The 22,893-nt window shown below is 40.1% G+C and overlaps 1 protein-coding gene across 3 annotated transcripts in view; it reads right to left on the minus strand.

Moving 5' to 3' along the window:
* Positions 1-11,545: 11,545 nt before the first annotated feature.
* The window catches only part of st3gal4 (ST3 beta-galactoside alpha-2,3-sialyltransferase 4), a 37,487-nt gene continuing 26,139 nt past the window's right edge, over positions 11,546-22,893 (minus strand). For all 3 annotated transcript variants that reach the window (XM_063492848.1, XM_063492847.1, XM_063492849.1), the window contains 3 exons: positions 22,559-22,696; positions 12,466-12,621; positions 11,546-12,367 (listed from right to left, as the gene is read on the minus strand). In XM_063492848.1, coding sequence (XP_063348918.1) covers positions 12,278-12,367; positions 12,466-12,621; positions 22,559-22,696 — 384 coding nt within the window. In that variant the 3' untranslated portion in view covers positions 11,546-12,277. The remainder of the gene's footprint in view (positions 12,368-12,465; positions 12,622-22,558; positions 22,697-22,893) is intronic.

Below are 22,893 nucleotides of genomic sequence, written 5' to 3' on the forward strand. Positions count from 1 at the left end.
TGGAGGACCACAAGAGCCACGCGCATCGAAATAAAAAATTCTGTGCTTAATTTTAATAAACTGATTTTTAAAATGCTTTTCAAGTCTTCATTTCAAAAAACATTTTCGAATTGCACTTTAATAAACTGCATTTCAAAAACCTTTTTCGAATTCCACTTTAATAAACTGCATTTCAAAATCCTTTTTCGAATTCCACTTTAATAAAAACATTTTCGAATTGCACTTTAATAAACTGCATTTCAAAAAACATTTTCGAATTGCACTTTAATAAACTGCATTTCAAAATCCTTTTTCGAATTCCACTTTAATAAACTGCATTTCAAAATCCATTTCCCTTTCCTGTTCGCTCAGGGATTAACATGTGGATTAGCAGTTGGATTAGCAGTTGGATTAACAACTTCATTTTAAAAATCCTGCTGCTATTCAAATTAGCCACACCGTGGGATGTAAGGAGCTCTCTGATTGGTTGGTCAGACACAAGCTGATCTGTCTGCCTGGATTTTTCTAGCTCATAGTTTCGCCATGCTAAGAAGCGTGTGTGCTTGTACAAAGGCCGTTCAGCCTCGGGATTTACACTCGGCTCGACACGGATATGTGAAGAATGAAGGGACCCTGCAGCGAAACGGAGAGCGCAACATCTGACTGAGTGCCTGTTTTCACAGTCTGACCACCTGTTGAAGGTAACGTGCTAACATGGCTAACGCTAGCATCACCACACGTAGCTCCGTTATTTTAAGGTCATTTTAGCGTATGAAAGTTTTACGTCGCAGCTATATGAGCTAGCTACGTGTTTTGTAAGCTGCTGTGCTCTTCACAAATAAAGCTGGAAGCAGCTCATACTATTAGAACCAGCACTGAGGCCTCTTACATTTATATAGTGTTAGAGCAATGGCTGTAACCTACAGCCTTTAAACTAGCGATTAAAATGCTGACAGTAAACTCGTCAGTCCAGATGTTACCACATTACTTTGTGATACTTAGAGTTAAAACAACTGTGACAGGCTGATTAAAATAACAGCTGTCAGTTCTCTCATTCCTTATATCAAGACTGGAGATCACACTACTGATTTCAGTTCATTTAATATGTGAGTGCACAGATTCATTCTCAACTGGACATAAATGATGATCAAAGGTTGTATATATGATGAATTCATCAAATCCCAGCCTCTAACACAGTGCGCTGAATCTTAGCTTTGAATGTCCAGTATATTCTAATCAGTGCAATTTCAGCATTCACTGAACCTACAGTATCTACACCTGTGTGGCACATGTTGTAAAGATACAGATAATGAAATTTAATTATTAATACAATATACATCATGAGAAACAAAAGCTGAAACTGATTGTTTAGTACTTTTCTCTGTGTGCTCTGTGATTATAAAGGCCTTAAATTCTGTGATATATACTGTAAATGATTTTCACAGAGGTCTTAAAGTAGTTAAATCACTGCTGATAGTCTGGTTGTTTATATTTTCACGTTTTTGTGTCTGTAGGGCTGTTTGATGACGATTTGCACTCCTCTGGGAGATGAGGACACACCCACACCTGTTCCATACTGCAGCCATGGATGGTGTTACGGCTCTGAGTCAGCTTTAGGCCATTAGATGCACACACTGGAAAACCAGCACCTGAAATACAGTTTATTAAAAGTGCAATTCAAAAAAGGTTTTTGAAATGCAGTTTATTAAAGTGCAATTCGAAAATGTTTTTTGAAATGCAGTTTATTAAAGTGCAATTCGAAAATGTTTTTATTAAAGTGGAATTCGAAAAAGGATTTTGAAATGCAGTTTATTAAAGTGGAATTCGAAAAAGGTTTTTGAAATGCAGTTTATTAAAGTGCAATTCGAAAATGTTTTTTGAAATGAAGACTTGAAAAGCATTTTAAAAATCAGTTTATTAAAATTAAGCACAGAATTTTTTATTTCGATGCGCGTGGCTCTTGTGGTCCTCCATAGAAAGACATCAACTCAGTGGTAAGTATTTCGGTTTTCCAATATATTAGCAACTGTCAGTGACATTTATATTAATCAGGCTGAACTTTAATCATACTTTAGATCAGCCTGTTTTACTTATTGTTTTGTTTGTGCTTTGGTTTGGGGAAGTTGTTTCTTTACTGATCTTTTCCTGTCTTCTGTTATTAGACTTGAGATGTGACTCCAGTTAATTCTACAAGACATGCTGTGTAAGTAAACAAACAACAACAGTTTGGTCTGCATTTCTTGAAAGATCACATCCCCCAAACTTAGTTTAGAGGGTCTACACTGTATGTAGTGAAGTCTGCAAGTTTTCTAACAGCAAAATTTGTTTTGTGCCCAAAATCATTTTGCACATCATTAGAATGAAAGTTATTGGCCATGTTTGCATAGCCCTTTTTAAAATGATGCTTTCATGACATTATTGTGTGTTGCGTGGTGGTCAGGGCTATCCAGACTGACAATTTGGGACATTGAATGTCAGCTCTCTGGTGGGGAGGGAGCCTGAGATTGTCTAAATTGGAGTCTGTTTTATACCAAATGCAGAAAAAAATGTTTTAAGAAAGCAATTAAGTTCATGTTCCAAAAAATATGATTGTTTGCTTGCAGGACAACAGGAGAGATGAGTCCTCCGTCACAGATGGTGTGGTCAGTGAAGATGGTCGCCTGCAGGTTCAAGCTCATTGCATCTCCAACCCACATCCACTGCCACTGTACTTAAGGGAAGTTAAAGACTTTCTTCTGCACCTACATTTGGATCACCTCGGTCCATGACAGTCATTCAGGCAGTAATGCCTGGACTGGAAACAAGCATCCTTAAAATAATACAACATTCCAGCTCCTGTGTTGGAATGAAAAACAAATGTGTTGTTTAAATTAGAGACTGCAGTTGTGACAGAACAACAAATATTTTATTTTGATTATATAAGTAATGTAAGTACAAAATAAACTTGTGGTAGGCCTAAACCTATTTTCAGAATAATTACATCTCTTTGTTTCATTGGAAGATTATAACAGTGATGGCAATATAATTGTTTGTTGTTCAACAGAACAGTGTCCAGTATGTTGGCTGTTGTACTTTGTTGTGTTTGAAAATAAAAGTTGGGCTCATTTTAACATCATTACAAAAATTGTTGTTAATTATTTTTAATCATATTCAGGTTACCACAAATTGTTTTTTCATTTAGTTGAACTTGAAATGTTTGTCAGTAGGTAAACAATTAGTATTGTACAGTCAGAAATATCAAGTTATTCTTAATACTGCAGACTTGCAATGTATAAGTTGTCCTAACAGTCATCTTAAGTAAGCTTTACTTAGTTTTTTTGAGGCAACGAGTTTCCATAATTTTTTTGAGTTCTGGGAACTAACAAGGCTGTACAGCGTACTCAAAATGAGTAAGTTGTCCTAACTTGGTCATCTTACGTAAACTTGATCCAATTTTTTTGAGTTCTGGGAACAAATGAGCTTGTACAGAGTACTCAAAATAAATAAGTTGTCCTAACTTAGTCATTTTTAGCTAAGCTTTACTCAATTTTTTTGAGGCAACGAGTTTCCATAATTTTTTTGAGTTCTGGGAACTAATTAGATTTTACAGTGTGAGAGATTTGAAAATGCACACTTTAGTTATGAAAATAGTGCCAAACCAATTAAAAAAACTGTAATATGAGTACAGAAATGATGTAGCAAGTCATCCATAAAAGCCATAGTTTTTACTAATGCAGGAGGAATCTTTCACTATAATCATGAAGCACTCCGAGAGTGTAAACCTCCACCAAAGCAGTTCACTCTTTGTATTAAGTTTTAAGGGAATAGTATTGTTTTAGCATATACACTTTGTTTTCTTTGTTTTGTTTTTTTTTCAAATTACTTTAGGAAGTTTGTAGTGCAGTAAAAACAAGTTCAGACTTTTGCTATTTGAAACTTATTTTATATTTGACATACTTTGGAGTATTATTATTTTTTATTATTTTTATTTATGTTCATATAGTACATGTTAAACATTCATTTCACTGTTTATTAATACCTGTTTAACTGTTTAGTAATAAATACCAAGTGAAAAAAGTTTATTTTGTTTTCCAAACAAAAATTATACTTCATCAACATTGTACATGTATATAAATATGTATGTATTTAAAGGGCTTCTAAGGTCAAAGGTCCAAAGTAATGTGATATTTGGAATCCCCATATATGACACCCTGTATACCTATATGTTGCCAATACAAACAATGGGAGTAAGAATTCAGTTCAATTCAGTTTTATTTATATTGCGCCAAATAAAAACAATAATACAGAGAAACCCCCAACATTCAGATGAACCCTATATGAGCCAGTACTTGGCAACAATAGGAAGAAAAACTCCCCTTTAACCGGAAAATCTCCACCAGAACTAGGTTCAGGTAAGGGCAGCCTTCTGCCACCACTGGGTGGTGGTGAGAACCAGTAAGAACTATCATTTTTAATAGCTCTATATAGCATTATTATCACTTGGACCTTCAGATCATTCTATTGACCATGAAGGAGAGGTCAGAGGTCAAATGTGACATGATGTTTTAAATCTTTATATGGCACTTTTTAAACACCAATTGAAAAAAAAAAGCCAGAGTTATTTGGCTTTTTGTCCATTTTTGACCAATAAAGTTTTACAAGAAATTTACTCACTAGATTAAGACTTAGCAGATTTACAGACAGAAAGGCACGCACAGATGCACGCAAACAAAACCAAAAACTTAAACTCTTTAGTGAACTATAGAAACTATAGATGCATAATTGTGAATCCTGGAAGAGACGGAAGATGGATGGATGGATGGATGGATGGATATTATGAAACAACTTGTTCAAAGGTCTTTCAAGTGACATTTTTTGACATTAAGAATTTTTACATGCACAGTTTCTTATACCATCTTCTGGATAAGATCACAGTGCATTGGTACACTGTCACCAAATGGTTAGGTGGTCTTTGAGGGTTTCAGTAGACACAAGCCCAGAGGTGGTGAACAGTAAGCTCACTGATCTCCACAGGCCTCACCCTGCACTGAATCAGCTTCTGTGAAGTGGTGAGAAAAATCCTGTACCATCACAAGAGCGTCTGTTGTTTTTACTCTCCACGGGTTAGCTCTGGACTCTTCTTTTTTCTCATTTCTCTGATGTTTGCTGCAAGTTTGGTTGTTACTGTAACTGATAGCATTACCCAAGTTCTTCAGCTGCCTTAGGAGAGCAGAGCTTCCATCTGCCTTTGCTTTTGTCGTTGGTGCATATTTTAAACTCCGAACTGCTAATATTTGCTCAGCAAATGTGGGGCATGCCATAAATAGCCACAGCAATAGCTGAATACTAACCATCATTGAAATATGCAAAAGATTTGAAATAGAGTTAAAGGGTGTATTAACAGTACAGGCTGCATTCTGTTTCGCATTCTCTTCATGCACTTTTTAGATTTTCAGTATTGGAGGGGGTGAGTACTCAGAGCACTCACCCCAAAAATATTCCCACTCCACTCTGCCACTGCAGTGCAAGGTTGCCCGCTGCAGCTTTCAGGTCATGCAGCACATGTGAGGCTCTGTCTGATGAAACAAAATAGGTCCTACGTTATGGACGAGAAGCACACCCTGATGCCTTCAGTGCTCCGGGACCAGCAGACAGATGTACCAGCAGACTGTCAGACAGAGTGGTGCCAGGATAAAAACTCCACCTTCTTTGGCACAATAACAGGAGAACAGGATTGCTGAAGCCACACTCAATGTGCAGATTGGGATAACGGGAAAACGAGGAAATGGAGCCAGAGCACACTGGTGCATCCAAACACACACAGTTTGCATGTGAAGGTCATTCAGAAAAAAGCCTATTTTGGCAGTTGTTTAAAGACACATAGGGGCTGCCTTACTTGCCCTATTCTGCCTATTCAGCCAAGTTTTAGAATGAGACAGGCGATGTTTATTTATTTTATCTGTTGCCTAAATAGTTTCTTGTTATTTATGGTTAATGTTCCATTACTTGTAAAATGATCTAAGACAAAGCCATCATATAAGATAGCCATCTTACAACTGTGTATATCCGAGCCACATTCCGACTATTTCCCTGCTGAAGCAGAGATGGCTGAGCCTACGGGTTTATTTTGCCTCGTCACGCCAATACACAAATCTGAGAAGCAAGATCTTGTGAAAAGAACAAACACTGTGTATTTTTCTAGATATATTATATAAACCATTGTGTGTTCTTAAGCAGTGCATATGTAATATCTGCCAGCTTTCAGCTGTTGGCCTTTTTAGAAGAAGGTACTGGAGCTGATTCATTTTCCTAGGAAAAGCTGTAGATACATGATTATTATTTGTATCTCAGGTGCAAATTTAAAAAGTAAAAGCCCATTAATATACATTAAGGGGGTGTCAAATATATGGCCCCCTTATGGAGGGGGGGCAAAGACTGGCAAAGACTCTGATCTGGCTCACTGGATTGCTTTAGAAAAATGGTAAAGGGGGCATAAACTGGACTTTTAACTTTATTTTCATATGTTTAACAGCTTTTTCTAATAGCAATAGCTCACCCCCCTTAAAATCAAAGTGGGCTGTATATGAGCTTGACATCCCTCCATTAGAGATGTTACATTGAAGAACAACATTTTTTTTTTAAATCGATGAAAAATTCTATTAGCGTTGCCCCAATGACCTTTTATAGTAGGGTGACCAACCATCCTCTTTTCCCAGGACATGTCCACTTTTCACGTTCTGGGGGATTTTCGAGATTAATGAAAATGTCCGGATTTTCCTACAGAGGACCCATACGTGTGACTTCATCCCCGAGCAGCTGCTTTGTGAGTGGTTGTTCTGCGCTCACAAACGGGACAGATAGCGTGCAGCAGCGCCTAGTGATGTTTAAAAGATGGCAAAGCACAACTGCAGCTTTTCAGACAAACTGCAAAAAAAAAACATTTCCCCCATACCGTCCCGGTACTGGTAATTTTTCTTATACAGTTGAGGCCTTATTTCTGTACCATTATTTAATTCCAGAGGTTTTTAAGTTATTTTTTTGCCCTTGTTGACTTGTAAAAGTCTATATCACATTTTTTTATTTCACCATTACCGCACAGAGAGGCATCGTTTAAATATGTTAAAATTTTCTTTAAGCAAACAGTATTATTAAAGTTCTTCATGACTGGGCCAAGTGTCCTCTTTTTTGGAAATCAAAATATGGTCATATTTTGATTTCCAAAAAAGATTTTATAGGGACATATGATATTTGAATAAGGAAAACATTTCACAACAGGATAGTATCATGAAACCTCCTCAGTTATGTTTATATGTGATACACATTGAATATACAAAGCATTAAAATAGTTTAAAAAATGTTTTGTTTTTTTTTTTAAAAAAAGACCTAAATGTGTTTTGGGCAAAAAAAAAAAAAAAAAATTCTAATATCTCGCAGCTGATCAGTGCATGATCAGCTCTTCGGAGTACAAGATGACCTTCACAGATATTTTACCATCCATGAATTTATTTTCTTTCAAACTTGCTTATCTGCAGAGCTTTTGCACTGAACTCATAATATTGCGTAATTTATAATGAGGTAAAAACAAAAGAGGCACGAACATAAAATGCTCTTTCTGGCTGCCTGTTAGGAAACACTGACACCGTGTTAGCCTTTAAATCAGCTGAGCTGGCTGACCTTTCGGGCTGTGCAGCAGATACAAGGAAACACTTAGCATAAAGTGTTGTGAATTAGTCTATTTCTATTTTTTTTTTTATCATCTCTTTCTCAGTCTGTTGCGATTTTTGAGATCTGTTGTTGTCAGTTACCTAAGGAAACTGTGCATTGCCTTTCTGTAGGAAGGGAAATCAGTTGGTTTGGGGTCGTTTGAAAACAGGAAATGGAGCTTTTTGAAAAAAGAAAAAAAAAACAGAATAGCAAAACTGATGCTGTAGAAAAGCTGCTTATCTTTTTTTTTCTACCTCACCCGTCTTATTTCCTGCTCATTCTCGCAGTTCCTATGGTAGTGTAATGTTTGAGCACCTGACTCACGGCAGCTCTCCGGGCTGTGGGGGTGTTACAGTATCATCAAGCCAAGCCAGATGCCCTCTCACTAGGTAGCCAGCTACATACTGTACATCTTCCACCTCTTCCCACTTTAACTGTCCACTGGCCTCCTCACACAGACACATTGTGAAATGATGCTGTGCCTTATTTTTTGTGAAATAGGAAAAAAAGGAAAATCCACATATATCCTTACCCCTATCACATTGTGGGCCAGGTGCTGCATGTAAGAATTAACAGATCATATACTGCAGAACTCCATTTTTTTCTTGGTAGTGATACTTGCTGTTCAACAGACAGTAAAACACCGATGTCAGTATTGACAGAGTGGAAAAGCAGTAGTCATGTAAAGTCATGTAAAGAACAGAAAAGCAGCCAAATACCCAGGATGCAGATGAGCGATGGTAAATCTTCCGTACTGAAATTACACTTAAGTGTTTTTTCATGGTCAGCTGTGCAGAGAGTTTTAAATGGTTAAAGTCATTTTCAAGTGACTTTTTGACAAATACTTCATTTTCCTTTCCCCTTAACAGAGTCAATATAATATATAGAAAATAGATGACATATTGCAGGTTATACCGGAACCATCCTACACTAAATATGCAATACACAAGTAAGAATTAGAGTTCTGCAGTGTTTATTTTTTTTATTGTTTTCTTCTTTTTTGTGTGTGCGTTCATTTTGCAACAATGCTGAGAAAAATGTAGGCCATAGGAGTTTTCAGTAGGCTACTATGTACCATTAATTGTTCTAGTATGTTTTTTATAGCTTGGTACAAATTTCCAACCCTTAAAACTCACAAGCATAAAGCACTAAAATCTGCTTTTCTCTCTCTCTTTTTTAAATCACATTGCTTACTTCTAAAATGTAAAAAAAAACAACAACTTGTGTTATACTGCTAGTGTGCAGCGTGTGCAAAATTCTCTTTTGGTTCATGACATCTAATTAGAAAACAACTGCTTTAAAGTAAGATGTTGCTTGTGCAGGCTGAAAGCACAGTGACTTGAGCAGATGGTGTAGTGAGATATATGGTAATAACCACACTGTCAGCGCGTTGGCCTGTATGAGACTGTGCTTAGACAGGGGCATAGCAATCATCCCCCACCGCGTCTTTATTCCGAAACAGATGCATTGTGAACTACAAGCCAATGCATTTATGATCATTTGCATTTTACATGCATTTTGTTGGTTTAGTACAACTTTTGGGTTCATTAGGTCAACATTACATGCACAGGCTCAGCTGGTACGGCGCAGTGTCACTAGTAACAGGGTTAGGAGTTTATGTCATGCAAAAAAGTTTACTAACTCACTGTATGTGTAATACACTGTGGCACCGGATGTTTAAAAGTGTTCATCGTATACAGTCTCATGAAAAGTGTGACCTGATTTGCAGCTGTCATATAAACAGCCCGCACACAAAGAGTCACACAAACCTTGTTCAGTTATGTAACCCCCTGTTGTGTAAGCATGCATACCCCATCGAGTGTGATGGGGCTCATTCTTTAATGAGCTCTGAAATTCTATGAAACGCATTAATTCAAACAGATATCTGTTTATTCTCAAAATAAACAGATCCATGTGAAGCAGTTGCATGTGAAAAAGTTCTTCTACATTTGAGATTAAACATATGGTGTGTAATTATGTAAACAATCATGAATGTGAGTTGGTTTGAGCAAATCTGAGGGTGAAGGATGAAGGATGATATGCTCTATTCACTCTGTAACTTCTGATGATAACCCATGAGGAAAAACACTTGTCAGTGATGGGGAAGAAGGACTTCCTTTAAACACTCAAAGTCCTGAGCTCAGGAAAGGGTAGCCATCTGTCACAAGTAGTTGGACAGAGGGAGGAAAGAGGAGATTAAAAAAAAAGTGGAGCAAAGGGAGATAACAAACAACAAGTAGCACCATTCTCAAGGAAAACTACAGAAGAGAGAAGAGAATGGTTGTTGACATACTGGAATGTAAAAGCATCGGGATCATGGAACCATGGAAGCCCCAAAGCAGCCTGAGCAGATAACTAAGGGATGATTCAGGGTCAGCTGATAAATCGCTGATGAAAGTTTTATAAGAAGAGGAAAGTTTTAAGTTTAATTTTGAAAGAAGATGTCTGTGTCCAAAACCCAAACTGTTAGCATGCTCCACAGGACAGGAGTCTGTCTCCCATTCTTCTTTTGGTAACTAAGAACCACAAGCACGCTGTCTGACAGAGAAATGCTTTATGAGTTTTTTAAGATATAATGGGGCCTGATCATTCAAGGCTTTATATGTGAGAAGAAGAATTTTAAACTGAATTCTAAATTTACTGAAGGCGAAGAGAAGCTAATGTTAGACAAATATAACCTCCCTTTCTTGTTCCTGTTAGTACTCATGCATTAGCATTTTGGATCAAGCTTTTCAGTGAGCTTTTAGGAAAACCCAATTGTAAGGAATGAGAGCAATCTAGCATAAAATACATAAATGCACAGACTAGTTTTTCTGCATCATCCTGAGACAGGATGTTCTTAATTATGGCAACACTGCACATATGAAATGAGCTGGTGGTAGATGTTTGTTTACCTTGCAAGTTAAAGCCATCCACATAACAATGGATGAGTCAAATCTGATTATACTGTAAATGTGTTTTTGCTTTTAGATTCATTTGCAAATGTGTCAGTTAGCAACTGTCAATTTGAGTGTACCGAACAAAGGGGTGCATGACGTTTGTTTCTACTCTACTGAAAAAAAGGACTGTCCTCCTTACGGGTGATATGCAGGCAAAACATGTGGACGTGAGCCACACAGCAAATATACCGAGTTTGTAGTATCCATTCATGGTCATGTGGTGGGTTCTGCTATTATGCAGGCGCAGTAAATCATATTTGCAGCTTAAAGGTATCCCGCTTGCAGTGTGACCTTGAGGAGAATGTCTACATTGCTGCTCAGAAGGCACAACACTGCACTCAGGTGTGATATCACTCTAGCTCCACAGACCACATTCACATCTGGAGAAACTACAGTGTGAGTGTGCTTTTACTATTAGTCAAAGTTGTAGCAGTGGCTGTATCACAGCATTTACTGGGGTAATTGAAAACGCAGCATATGTCTGCCATTAAACTGACATAAGCAGATGAGGCGGTCCCTGTCACAGCTGAGGATGTACCACTCTGTGAATGAGCACAGCTCAAACGCCAAGGGCCAGGCTCCATTCACGTTAACATTAATAGAAGGTTTGGTGTCTACAGAGAGCAGAGAGCAGACCATCATCACTGGCATGTCACCCACAGCAAATGTATCTTAGTCATTCCCAGTTTTTAGGTTTTTGGTTTCCCAGACGTTCATACCGCACACGTTCACTAGCACATGCGCTAGTGCTAGGTTTAGTGTTTCCATTACTCCAGGCACTTTGGGGCGTGCGGGGCGGGGGGCTGCTGCATGACTGCACCATGTGCAGTGCAGTAGACTGGCTATACTGTATAATATGCATGCAATGGAGACTTACTGCCATCTAGTGGTAAAAACAGCAATATTCAAATAAAATAAAACATTAAGAAAGGGCAAAGCAACTGTAAAATCCATTATGATCAGTTTTGATCACCTTTAATTTACAAATGTATTTTATTCTGTACATTACAAAATATCCAGTGGTACCATATGTATCTGAAAAAAAAAAAAGGGAAATAAATTAAATACTGAAACAATCACCGTAGTCAGAGTATAACAAATGAGCAAAATTGTCATTTGATTTTTAAAAAAACATTAACTTGAACACAGTTCTGTACTTTAAAGATAAAGAATCAGAGTTCAAAAGAATTAACAAATTTCATTCTAAAATCGATGAACCACTCTCATCGGGCTTACATCTTAACGATATACGTGAAAAGTCCAGAAAGTGAAAACTGCGCATGTCAGATGTTTTCATTCCATCAACTCAGTTCATCACAAGAACCGAAAAACAACAAGCACCAAGACTGGACATCTACTGATGAAACCAGTTTGCTGCAGCTGTCTTATCACAAACAGCACTTAGCATTGATGCCCAACATTTTTTCTATTTCAGAATTTTATTAATTCATTTCTTTATCTACTGAGTTGAAGATTCTTTAAAAAAAATGCTGAACCGCATCGCCAAAGAAAAACATTTGAAAAGCGGTTAAATCGCTCTATTATTTTCACTTTAAAAAAAAAACATACATAAGGTGCCAGGATTGTCACGTTCAGAAAAATTCACATATCCGACCGCAGAAGGCACATTAAGAGCAGAGACAGATGACCCCACGAAAAATGGAGATGGATCTGTATCATAAATGTGGATGCAGGTAGAGAATGGCTCCCGAATCCTCCAGTCTTTTTAAGGCTTCAGCTTCATGATTGAGGTCGTGGTAAGAATTCTGTAACAGAGTGGAGGAGCATTAGTATTCAAGGAATATGAAGCTTTCCCAGTGAGCGTGTTAAAACACAAAGTACATCACTACAGGTGGCCGCGCACCTTCATAGACTTCATGGTGGCATATCCATAGTAATGGATCGGCTGCTGCTGTTGGCTCTTTGAGCGAGGGTATCCGAATCCAGCAACGTGGACCACGTCACAGTAGTTGAGAGCAACAAAGATGGCAAGTGTACCCGTGGTAGGATGCACTGGGATCTGCAACAAGCAAGAGATCATGACAGCCCACTGCACTTCTTCCTGTTTTCATGATTTATTATTTCTAAAATTAGCAAATATTAGTAGATACCCCAAATAAAGAGCTGAAAGATTTTTACCTTGCACACCTGAATAAAAACAGGTAAAAAAACAATAAACAAAAACAGGTTTGTATAAATCAAATTAACTTTATAGAAGGAGAGTTACTTAAAGCATGTAAAAAATTGTACATGCTGAGCTTTGCTGGTTGTGCAAAAGAGGTTATGATGTAAAAACAATCTCCAGATGGCTTTGGAACTGAAACCCTAAAAGAAGCCCCTAATTTCACCACTAGATGGCAATAGAGGAAAACTGCAGCTTTATATGCGGTTCATTTGCACAAGTATTTCCATGTGCAGTATTTGCTCTCATAACCCACCCACATGGCTTATGCAAACACAGTTTTGTTTCTATGTTTTTTATCTCAACCACCTACTGTTCCAACAGAATTTAAACGTTGTGCACAACAATTAACTTAAACTCTTAAAAACTGAAAAACTTGAGTAGTTTGACATATTATTTTGAAATTCATTTGCAGCTCTGAGACTGCTGTTCTCGAGCAAAGTACAGCTGCTTTTTCAAACACAGTGATTCAAAGCATTTAAGCCCTCTGCCTATTACAGTAAATTAGTCTTTTTCACAGTAATCGAGAGGAAGGAAAGGAAAGGTGTGTGAATAATTGATGGTTACTACACGTATAAAGCCTCTGCCATGACTTAATGGTATGGTTAGCGATTATGTTGTTTAAAAAAGTGGACATATGCAGAGTAAGCATAGGTGTGCCATGTAAGCAGAGTAAGAATGGGTGTGCCATGGTAAAGGATGAGTTTATTGTCTAAAGTCATTGTGACAGATACATACGTAGTCCTGCAAGTGAAAATGCTGGCCTTATCACTAATGTACAGGTGCACACACACTAACCTGCAAAGGCTTTAGTGTGACTGCAAGTTAGTTACAGAGACATAAAAAACTCAAGATTTGGCTGAAAGCTGGTCTGAAATCCAGGTGGACTACGTCTGTAAAGAGGACACAGACTAATTCCTACAATTCGATTCCAGCTCATGACCTTTTTTCCTGTATATCCAGACGGAAAAATAGCCCACAAACAGCGGTGAAATACATTTCCCTTCACATTTTGTGCATGTCACATTCCTTAATTGGCTTCTGCTTAAAAACAATGACAAAAGAACATGCAGGAAGCAAATCCTCCCGGCTGATATTTTCTTTTTGCTTCTTTAAGGAAAAACTAGAACTCAAGGTAATGTGAGATTTAATGAGAGGAGACATGTTTGTTGTGTTATTCCCGGCTGGCTCTTTCTGTCCACAGAAATTCCCCTGTGCTGTTTGCCACTCCCTATATGACTGATTATGATTACACGTGCTCACATAGGCAAGAAGAAGAATTATTTCCATATGACCTGAAGACAAAAGAAACTCTCCTTCACTTTTCAAATTAAAACCCACTTTAACAAAAACCTTTTATTCTTCATCTTTCCAAATCATCATCTGTGTTTTGTGTTTTTTTCCTGTGCAATGCTCCATCGGTAAATGCACCAGTGTTTATATTAGCCTACTTCCAATATGTTCTTTTCTAGTTACGGGGCTTACTGAATGTCAAAACCAATAGATCTCAAACTTTTTTTCTGGCGTGCCTCCCTTCAGGAGTCAAAAAAAGTTAACACCCCACTGTTCCTCATCAAACGTTAACAATGAAAGAGTATTTAAGCTTATTTAGTGAAATGTCAGCACAGCATCTGCAACCTCTTGTTTTGGAAAAAACTCTGTGTAAACCATCCTGATATCAAAATAAAGTTAACACTTATGAGCCTTAATCACATCACAGGTGTAAGCATCACAACAGACGTCATTGTGTCAAAGTAACTGAGGATGGAACACAGAAAAATATGAAGATTTTTTCTTGGCCTAATTTTTTGTGTGTCTTTTACAGCATGAAACTATGCTGCAGTAGATCAAAACTGAAGAAAACAATGAGTCAACAGATGGACATTACCCGTGGAAAGATCAATGCTGCTGAAGTGAAACAGAGCAAAGTTACAGAGGTTTGATTAGAGACATAGCTAAGCCTTTTGCAAATTAAAAAAATTTGGCACCATCTGTGAGAGCTGATATTTCTTCAGCATTGAAAAGCAGAAATTTGGCTTTCTTGCTGGAGGTCAATTTCGCAAAACAAATCAATAAAGACGCAGACAGCCATACTCAAAAAAATTATGGACTGGTACGTAATGTGTCCGCACGTAAAGAATCGAATAAGGCAGAAAGTAGGAATTTATGACAGGAAACTGCTGTTGAAACACACTGCGAGATGGAGCTGTGCAGGAAATGTGATTGTATCAAAGTGGATTTTTTGGTAACAATACAGCACAGGTAAGACAGAACTGATGCTAATGTTTGTCATGCTTGAAGCGAAATTTTGGTCTTCTTTTGCTGCTGGCTTAGTGAATTTTGGTTGGGTCGTGATGAAACTTGCACTTTTGGACTCGGTGAGATCTGTGCTTTCACCAGAGACATTGTTTGTCCGTGTACATGCTGTCAGATTTGTTGTTTTAGCTGTGTTTGGTGGTCATGGAAATGGTTTTGTGAGCTTTAGCTAAGATTCTGATATTTCAGTGATGCCACACATCTATATTTGAATAACAGACCTGGCGGCACAGCCTGTGAAACTAGATGTTGCTTTCAGTTTCTCTTGTTTGTTTAACCAGTTCATGTTTTTCTTTGAAATTCAGCCACTCATTTGCCCGTACACTCAGGATGAACGCACAGGGGAAACAGGTTGATAACCTGCTTCATATGACTGTTTGTACCCCGGGTATGTTGAACTTGAATCGCAGCAGAGGGCCAAGGTCTTAAAATGAGATAAGACAGCAACACATGACATATTACACTGTGTCATTATGATTTAATAAGAACTAGAAAATGTTGCATTTCCTGCAAAAATGCAGTGTGAATGCCTTGTAGTGGAATCTGCTGAAAACAGCAGAAGAAGTAAAACTATGTGCTGAAAGGAGGTGAAGAAACTGAAGATTCTGCTGAAAACAGGTGAAGAAGCTGAATTATTTGCTGAAAAGAGGTGAAAAGCCAACAATTCTGCTGAAAAGGGGTGAAGAAGCTGAAATTTGTACTAAAAAGAGGTAAAAAAGTTGAACTGTCTGCTGAAAAGAAAAGTTTCCCTGAGCAGGGTTCGAAGACACTGAAGATTCTGCTGAAAAGAGGTGAATCAGCAGAATTTCTGCTGAAAAGAGGTAACGAAGCTGAAGTTTCTGCTGAAAAAACCGCTGAAGAAGCTGGAATTTGTGCTGAAAATGGGTGAAAAAATTGAAAAATCTTGGTGAAATCAGCTGAAGAAGCTGGAATTTGTGCTGAAAACGGGTGAAAAAACTGAAAATTCTGCTGAAAAGTGGTGAAGAAGCTGAAATTTGTTTTGAAAAGAGTTAAAAAAGTTTAACTGTTAACTGAAAAAAATGTTGCCATAAGCAGGATTCGAACCCGGGCCACCCGCTCTGAGAACGGCTGCTCATCTCACTGAGCTAAAACACAGCTCACCCCGGCAAGCAAAATCAGTGACCATACTGATAATGTGGTCCATTAATTTCAACAGGACAAAAAAAATTCATAAAACATTTAATATCTCAAAAAGTATAGAAGTTATAAGCACCAAAAGTCATAGCCGCTTTAGCAGAAATAGCAGAATTCTTTAAAATTTGAACGGCAAAAATTGGACAAAAACTGCGGAAGTAGTTCCACGGTGAAAAAGCATGGAGCAACTAGAATAAAGTATAAAGAATAAAGAGAAACAGGAACTCAATAGTGTGAATGCCTGTGAGGCATTCACACAATAAGCCTAAAAGCAGAAAGACTAAGTGCATCCCTGCTGCTTCCACATGAATCAGATCTGCTCTATTGACTGGTTATCACACCAAAATGAGCACATAGATAAAAGCTGAAGTTTGCTGTTTTTTATTGACACAATGCCAAAAAGGAAGGACTTGTTTCGGCAAGATGGCGGCGCGCACGGGTGCAGCGGCTCTTAGCTCTCCAGTTTGGTGCTCGTTTTTACTTTTACTGTGTATATTTTTAAATGTTTGCAACGCCGCCATCTCTTACAGTCGCCAGAACCTAATTGACCTAGGTTTCAAATATAGTTTGTCTGTTTCTGGCGAATATCAGCGAACACACAACATCCTGGAGGAGATAGCGAGACCGCCAGGGTCACCGTGGATGGTCTGCCCGCCCAGCAAGCGTAGGAGGCGACGGAGGGAGAGAAAGCAGAAGAGGGGATGCCGGTCGGGCTCAGATGCTAGGCTACGCAAACAACCACACCGGCTAACACTTCCGAGCCTTTTCGTATCGAACGCCAGATCCATCACTCACAAATTGGACGAATTGGAGCTACAGATAGCCACCACGAGCTTTGCACACAACTGCAGCATCATTCTTATTACGGAGTCGTGGCTTCACCCGCTGATTCCCGACGCTGCAGTCGAGTTAGCAGGCCGCACGCTACATCGGCACGACAGAAACAGCAACTCAGGTAAAAGCAGAGGAGGGGGGCTATGTGTTTACGTGCATAACGAGTGGTGTTGTAACAGCAGGATCATTCACACACACTGTTCTCCTGATTTGGAGGTTCTGGCAGTCTCGTGCAGACCTTTTTACATCCCGAGGGAGTTTACAGTAGTTATTGTGATAGCTGTTTATATACCGCCGGATGCGAATGTCGGCACGGCTCTCAGCCTCTTGCTCAACACCATAAACAAACAACAGCTTGCCCACCCCGATGGGGTTTTTATTGTCGCCGGCGACTTTAACAAAGCGTGCCTAAAGACTGTGCTTCCTAAATTTGTCCAGTTTGTGGACTTTGCTACGAGAGGTGAACACACTTTGGACCGTGTCTATTCAAACATCAGGCATGCTTTCAGAGTGACACCCCTCCCCCACCTGGCTGGATCTGACCACCTCTGCATGTCCCTCACCCCCACCTACACCCCCCTGCTGAGAAAAACAAAGCCCCAGACAAAGACAATAAAAACCTGGCCTGAAGGAGCCCTCTCTCAACTGCAGGACTGCTTCTCATCTACTGTATGGGATTTATTCTCCAGCCACAACCTCCAGGAGTACACGGACACTGTACTCTCGTACATCAGGAACTGTGTTGATAATGTCACCGTCAACAAAAGGGTCAGGGTGTTTGCAAATCAAAAACCCTGGATGAATAGCGAAGTGCAATCCCTCCTAAAAAGCCGCAACACTGCCTTCAAGTCAGGGGACAGGGCTGCGTATAGGGCGGCCAGGGCAGACCTGAGTAGAGGCATCAGGAAAGCTAAGGCTGCCTATAGGAGGAGGATTGAAGATCACTTTGCTGACAACGACCCCAGAAAAATGTGGCAGGGGATCAATCACATTACCAACTACAGAAGCAATAACCAGGCGACATCCAGGATTGATGCCTCGCTGGCTGAGGATCTAAATCGTTTCTTCGCCCGCTTTGAGACGACCAGACCCTCAGCTGTCACACCACTTCCACCCGCCCCCAGCACCGGCACACTAACACTTAGGGAGCATCAAGTGAGGTGTGTTCTAAGGTCAGTGAATCCCAGGAAGGCGGCAGGTCCTGATGGAATACATGGAAAGGTTCTCAGAGCATGTGCTGACGAACTGACCGGAGTCTTCACTAAAATCTTCAACCTTTCCTTGTCATTAAACACCGTCCCGCCCTGCCTCAAAACCTCCACCATCATCCCCATCGCCAAGAAGACAGCTGTGGTCAGCCCAAATGATTACAGGCCTGTTGCACTTACGCCTGTAGTGATGAAGTGCTTTGAGAGACTGGTCTGTCAGCACATCAGGGCCAGTCTGCCTCCCACTTTGGACCCCCACCAATTTGCCTACAGGACTAATCGATCCACCGAGGACGCTATCACCATAGCGCTCCACACTGCGCTGAGTCACCTGGAGCACAGAGGAAGCTATGTGAGAATGCTCTTTCTGGACTTCAGCTCAGCATTTAATCATATCATCCCGGAGATCCTGGTCCAGAAACTGTCTCACCTGGGACTCTCCACCCCCATCTGCCTCTGGATCAAGGACTTCCTGACAAACAGACCACAGTCTGTCAGACTCGGCCCCCACCTGTCCAGCACCATCACACTCAGCACCGGGTCTCCACAAGGATGTGTTCTGAGTCCCCTCCTGTTTACGCTCTACACATCCGACTGCTCCCCTACCCATCTCTCAAACACCATCATAAAGTTTGCGGACGACACCACTGTGGTTGGACTCATCTCAAGGGGGGATGAGTCGGACTACAGAGATGAGGTCAACAGACTGACTGAGTGGTGTTCAGTTAACAACCTCCAACTGAACACCACAAAAACTAAAGAACTCATCTTGGACTTCAGGAAGGGCAGAGCAGACCCGGCCCCACTTTACATTCACGGGAACCGTGTGGAGAGGGTACACTCCATGAGGTTTCTGGGCGTGCAGATCTCTGATGATCTCTCCTGGACTGCAAATACCACTGCGGTGGTAAAAAAGGCCCAGCAGCGTCTCCACTTTCTGAGAGTGCTCAGGAGGAACAACCTGGAGGAGAGGCTGCTGGTGACATTCTACAGAGCCACCATAGAGAGCATCCTAATGTACAGCATAACAACATGGTATGCAGGGTGCTCAGCTGCAGACAGGAAAGCACTGCAGAGGGTCATCAACACAGCCCAGAAGATCACTGGCTGCTCTCTGCCCAGCCTGGAGGTCATTGCAAACTCCCGGTACCTCAGCAGAGCTGGCAATATCATCAAGGACCATTCTCACCCCAGCAATCAACTGTTTGAACTTTTACCGTCAGGCCGACGATACAGGTCACATAAAACCAGGACAAACAGATTCAGGGATAGCTTCTTTCCCAGAGCTATCACCGTTGTAAATAAGCACAAAAACAATTGAACCTGCTTAGCCATACCATACTGTCACTGTCATTATATTAATGCTGCTATCCTGTAAATATCATACTTACTTTTGTTGAGTACTTACGTTTGTTTTATTGTACCTTTTATATTTTACATTTATATTTATTATTGCATTTTGCACCAAGGGAGTGGCACTCCAATTTCGTTGTACCCTGTACAATGACAATAAAGGCTATTCTATTCTATTAAAGACATAATTATTGCCCATCAAATAACACCATGCCATCCATACACACACACATAGACAGAGGTTAAGAAAGAATAGCGCCAAAGTAAAGATGATGGTGAGGCAATTAGCCACAACATGCAAATCAACCTGACTGTGCAATGCTCTCTGAGTAAGCAACATAATTATGCATGCTGACACAAACAGAAGGAGAAGATGCCCAAGGCTACGTGTGATGTGTGTAGCACTGTCTGGGGAAACAATCAGTCTGTCTTCAGGAGGCTACAAGTCGCAAAAGCGCCATAAAGTGTAAAAAACAAACAAAGCTAAGTGCAAATATATGGCATTGCATATTAAAACTATCGATAAGGGCAGGACAGCAATCAGACACAAAGTCTTCTATTTGTAAGATAAGGTGCAAACTTGCCCACCCAGGCAGAAAAGAACCATCACCTAGTGTGGACGCGGAGCGTTTTCAGATGAAAACACCATTTTCAAATTTATCTGGGCTGGTGTGGACGTTGTCTCAGTGGAGTTTTTTGAAACCCATGTTGAAGTGTGAAACCCAAGAAAAGTGCTATTTTAAAAGTTTATTCAGAGGTACAGCAGGGCTCAAGTGTGGTTTTTTTTTATAGTTTTGCAACAGGTCAGGCTGGCATCCGGTACTCAGTGAATAATAAGCACAGCTGCTCAATGTGTGCTGATAACTCTACTTCTGGCTTTTTTAGGAGATGTTTAAAAGAAAGCCTACACACAACACACCGGCATGTAGATGACAGTAAGTGTTCATTTGCGTGAGTCGGGAAGTTTTATGTGCCCTCAGGGTTAATCTTTTGCAAAATGTCTGTCTAAACAAATGTGCAGTCGGTTATAGCAACAGAGATAGCAATTTGTTTGAGTAGCCTTGTCAAGAATCTGAAACAGAGTTTTTGCCACTGCACAGAGCATAATCTCTGTCAGTGCAGAAACTGTTTGTATTAGCCTCGTGTGGTTGGCAGCACACAGGCGTATACTAGAGCTCCGCAGTGGCCTGGCACATATTTTGAATTTAGGCCCATGGATCCTTGATTAGAGATGGGAGTGCATGCCATCACTACTGCAACCATGTCTACTTCAGTTCGATGTGTGACGGAGAAACTTGTGTAAACTCAGAAGTGTTATGAACATGTGATTAAAAGAGGAGGAAAAGAAATACAGAGGTAGGGGCATGTGTGAGGGTTTTTGCCGTTTTCGCTACACTTGTTGAAGGTTTCCCATGGAGTCGGTAACCTGAGGGAAACTGATGATGCCAAAGCACAGGAGTTCCAAAATGAGACAAAGTGTATCCAACAACAACACAGAGTGAGGGCGTGCCAGATGCACATTTCCATCGTGTTCAGTAATGTGTAAAAAATGTCATGCTTACAGCCCTGAATAAACATAATTCAGGTGTTACTTGAAAACTTTACTGCCTGCAGGCCCCAGTTCTCCCACCACTTCATCCCACCTCTCCTGCTGCTGCCCTCCAGCCATTCCCATACAAGCTGCACAGATGGTACAGAGCTCCTGTCGAGTGAGCCCGCTGATCGCCTGCAGAATCTCTGCCTTCCCGCTCCTCACTCTCATCTTGCAGTGAACCAACTGTGTTTGTACCGCAATCTGAAATGGTTACACCCATTGTCAAGTCTTTGACAAAAAGGTCTCAGTGGGAACAAGCAGAACCAAAACAAAACTTGGCTGAAGATCCACATCGACGACGATCCCCACCAAACACACAGAAAGCCACACTTGGCAGATGAGATGCTATGGGCCAATAAAAAATGCTGTAATACACCAGTTTCAGTCCAAGAGGGATCCCATGGTGTTTCAAAATCTGATCAACAGGGGAAAAAAAAGAAATGTCATGCATTCTGGATTTTCATTGCGCAACTGCTGTTTTTCCTTGAGTTTATGGGTTTAGAGCAATGCTTTCACTTTTACTTTTCGTGTTTTGATTCAGCCATCTTGCGTTTCATTTGCCTTCTACTTTAAAATGTCAAAGGATATGCTCAGTGAAAACCAACTAAACATTAAAATCGAGTTAAAAGTTAGTGAAGGCCACAGTACAAAAGCAATAATCCGCATCACAGATAAGCACACTGGGAACTGCCTTTTACCTTTAAGACATACAATAAGAAAACAATATTTTGGCTTTTCTTACCCCCAAAAAATGAAATAAGCCAATTATTTCCCAGGGAACCACCGATTTATCGTTGAAGACATGAGACACTTATCTTACAGTGAGATACCAGGACGCCAAGCAGAAGCTAATTGTCACCAAATTCACAGTAATTGCACCCACCTCCAACATTTCACCAACTAGATTTCAGCAGAAACGCCTCTTACAATAAACTGTTTACCACAAAGGTCATGACGGATCATTCTGAGGAGCTGTGCCTAATCAGCAGAGGCTCCATCCACCCTTGTTAACATTCATGTGGGAAGCAGTGAAAGGCCAGAAAAGAAGAACAGAAACATAGGAAAAAGAGCGCAGAAGAGGAAGAAAAGTCTGCTGCCGAGGATGCCAGAAATTCTTTTTATTGCAACATCCCCACCACAATTACAGAGCAAAAACTTATGATTAAGTAAGAAATCAGACTGATTTGACTAAGGAATACAGACAGTTTGGTTTGGATCTGCACTGAAACTTCTACTACCACAAATTGAGATCATGCATAGTCACGACTGCAAAAAAAACCAAACAAAAAACACTTAATTGAAAGTGATCACTCACCTGTTTGCTCTTGGGGTGAAAATTGATCTTTAGCAGCTTGACTGCAGTCTGATGCAAGAAGTGTGGGTCCAGCACTCTAACTTTACTGGCGTCACCCAACCAAATTTGAGGAGGGGGCTTCCAAAAGCCTTTCCTGACCTGGCAAAGAAAAAAAAACAGACAGGGTGTTTACAGACTGAGAGGGAAAACGGACACAAAGGGAATGAGATTTGCCCTTTTTTTGGCAGAATGGAAACATGCAAGGAGAGATGCATGTAAATCTCCCTCATGTTTGGAGGACACTAAATCGATGTGCAAATTAGCGGGTAATGACCCTGCAACTATTAGCAGCAGGA

This window comes from Pelmatolapia mariae, linkage group LG14 (genome assembly GCF_036321145.2).
Source record: "Pelmatolapia mariae isolate MD_Pm_ZW linkage group LG14, Pm_UMD_F_2, whole genome shotgun sequence".
Taxonomy (NCBI): Eukaryota; Metazoa; Chordata; class Actinopteri; order Cichliformes; family Cichlidae; genus Pelmatolapia; species Pelmatolapia mariae.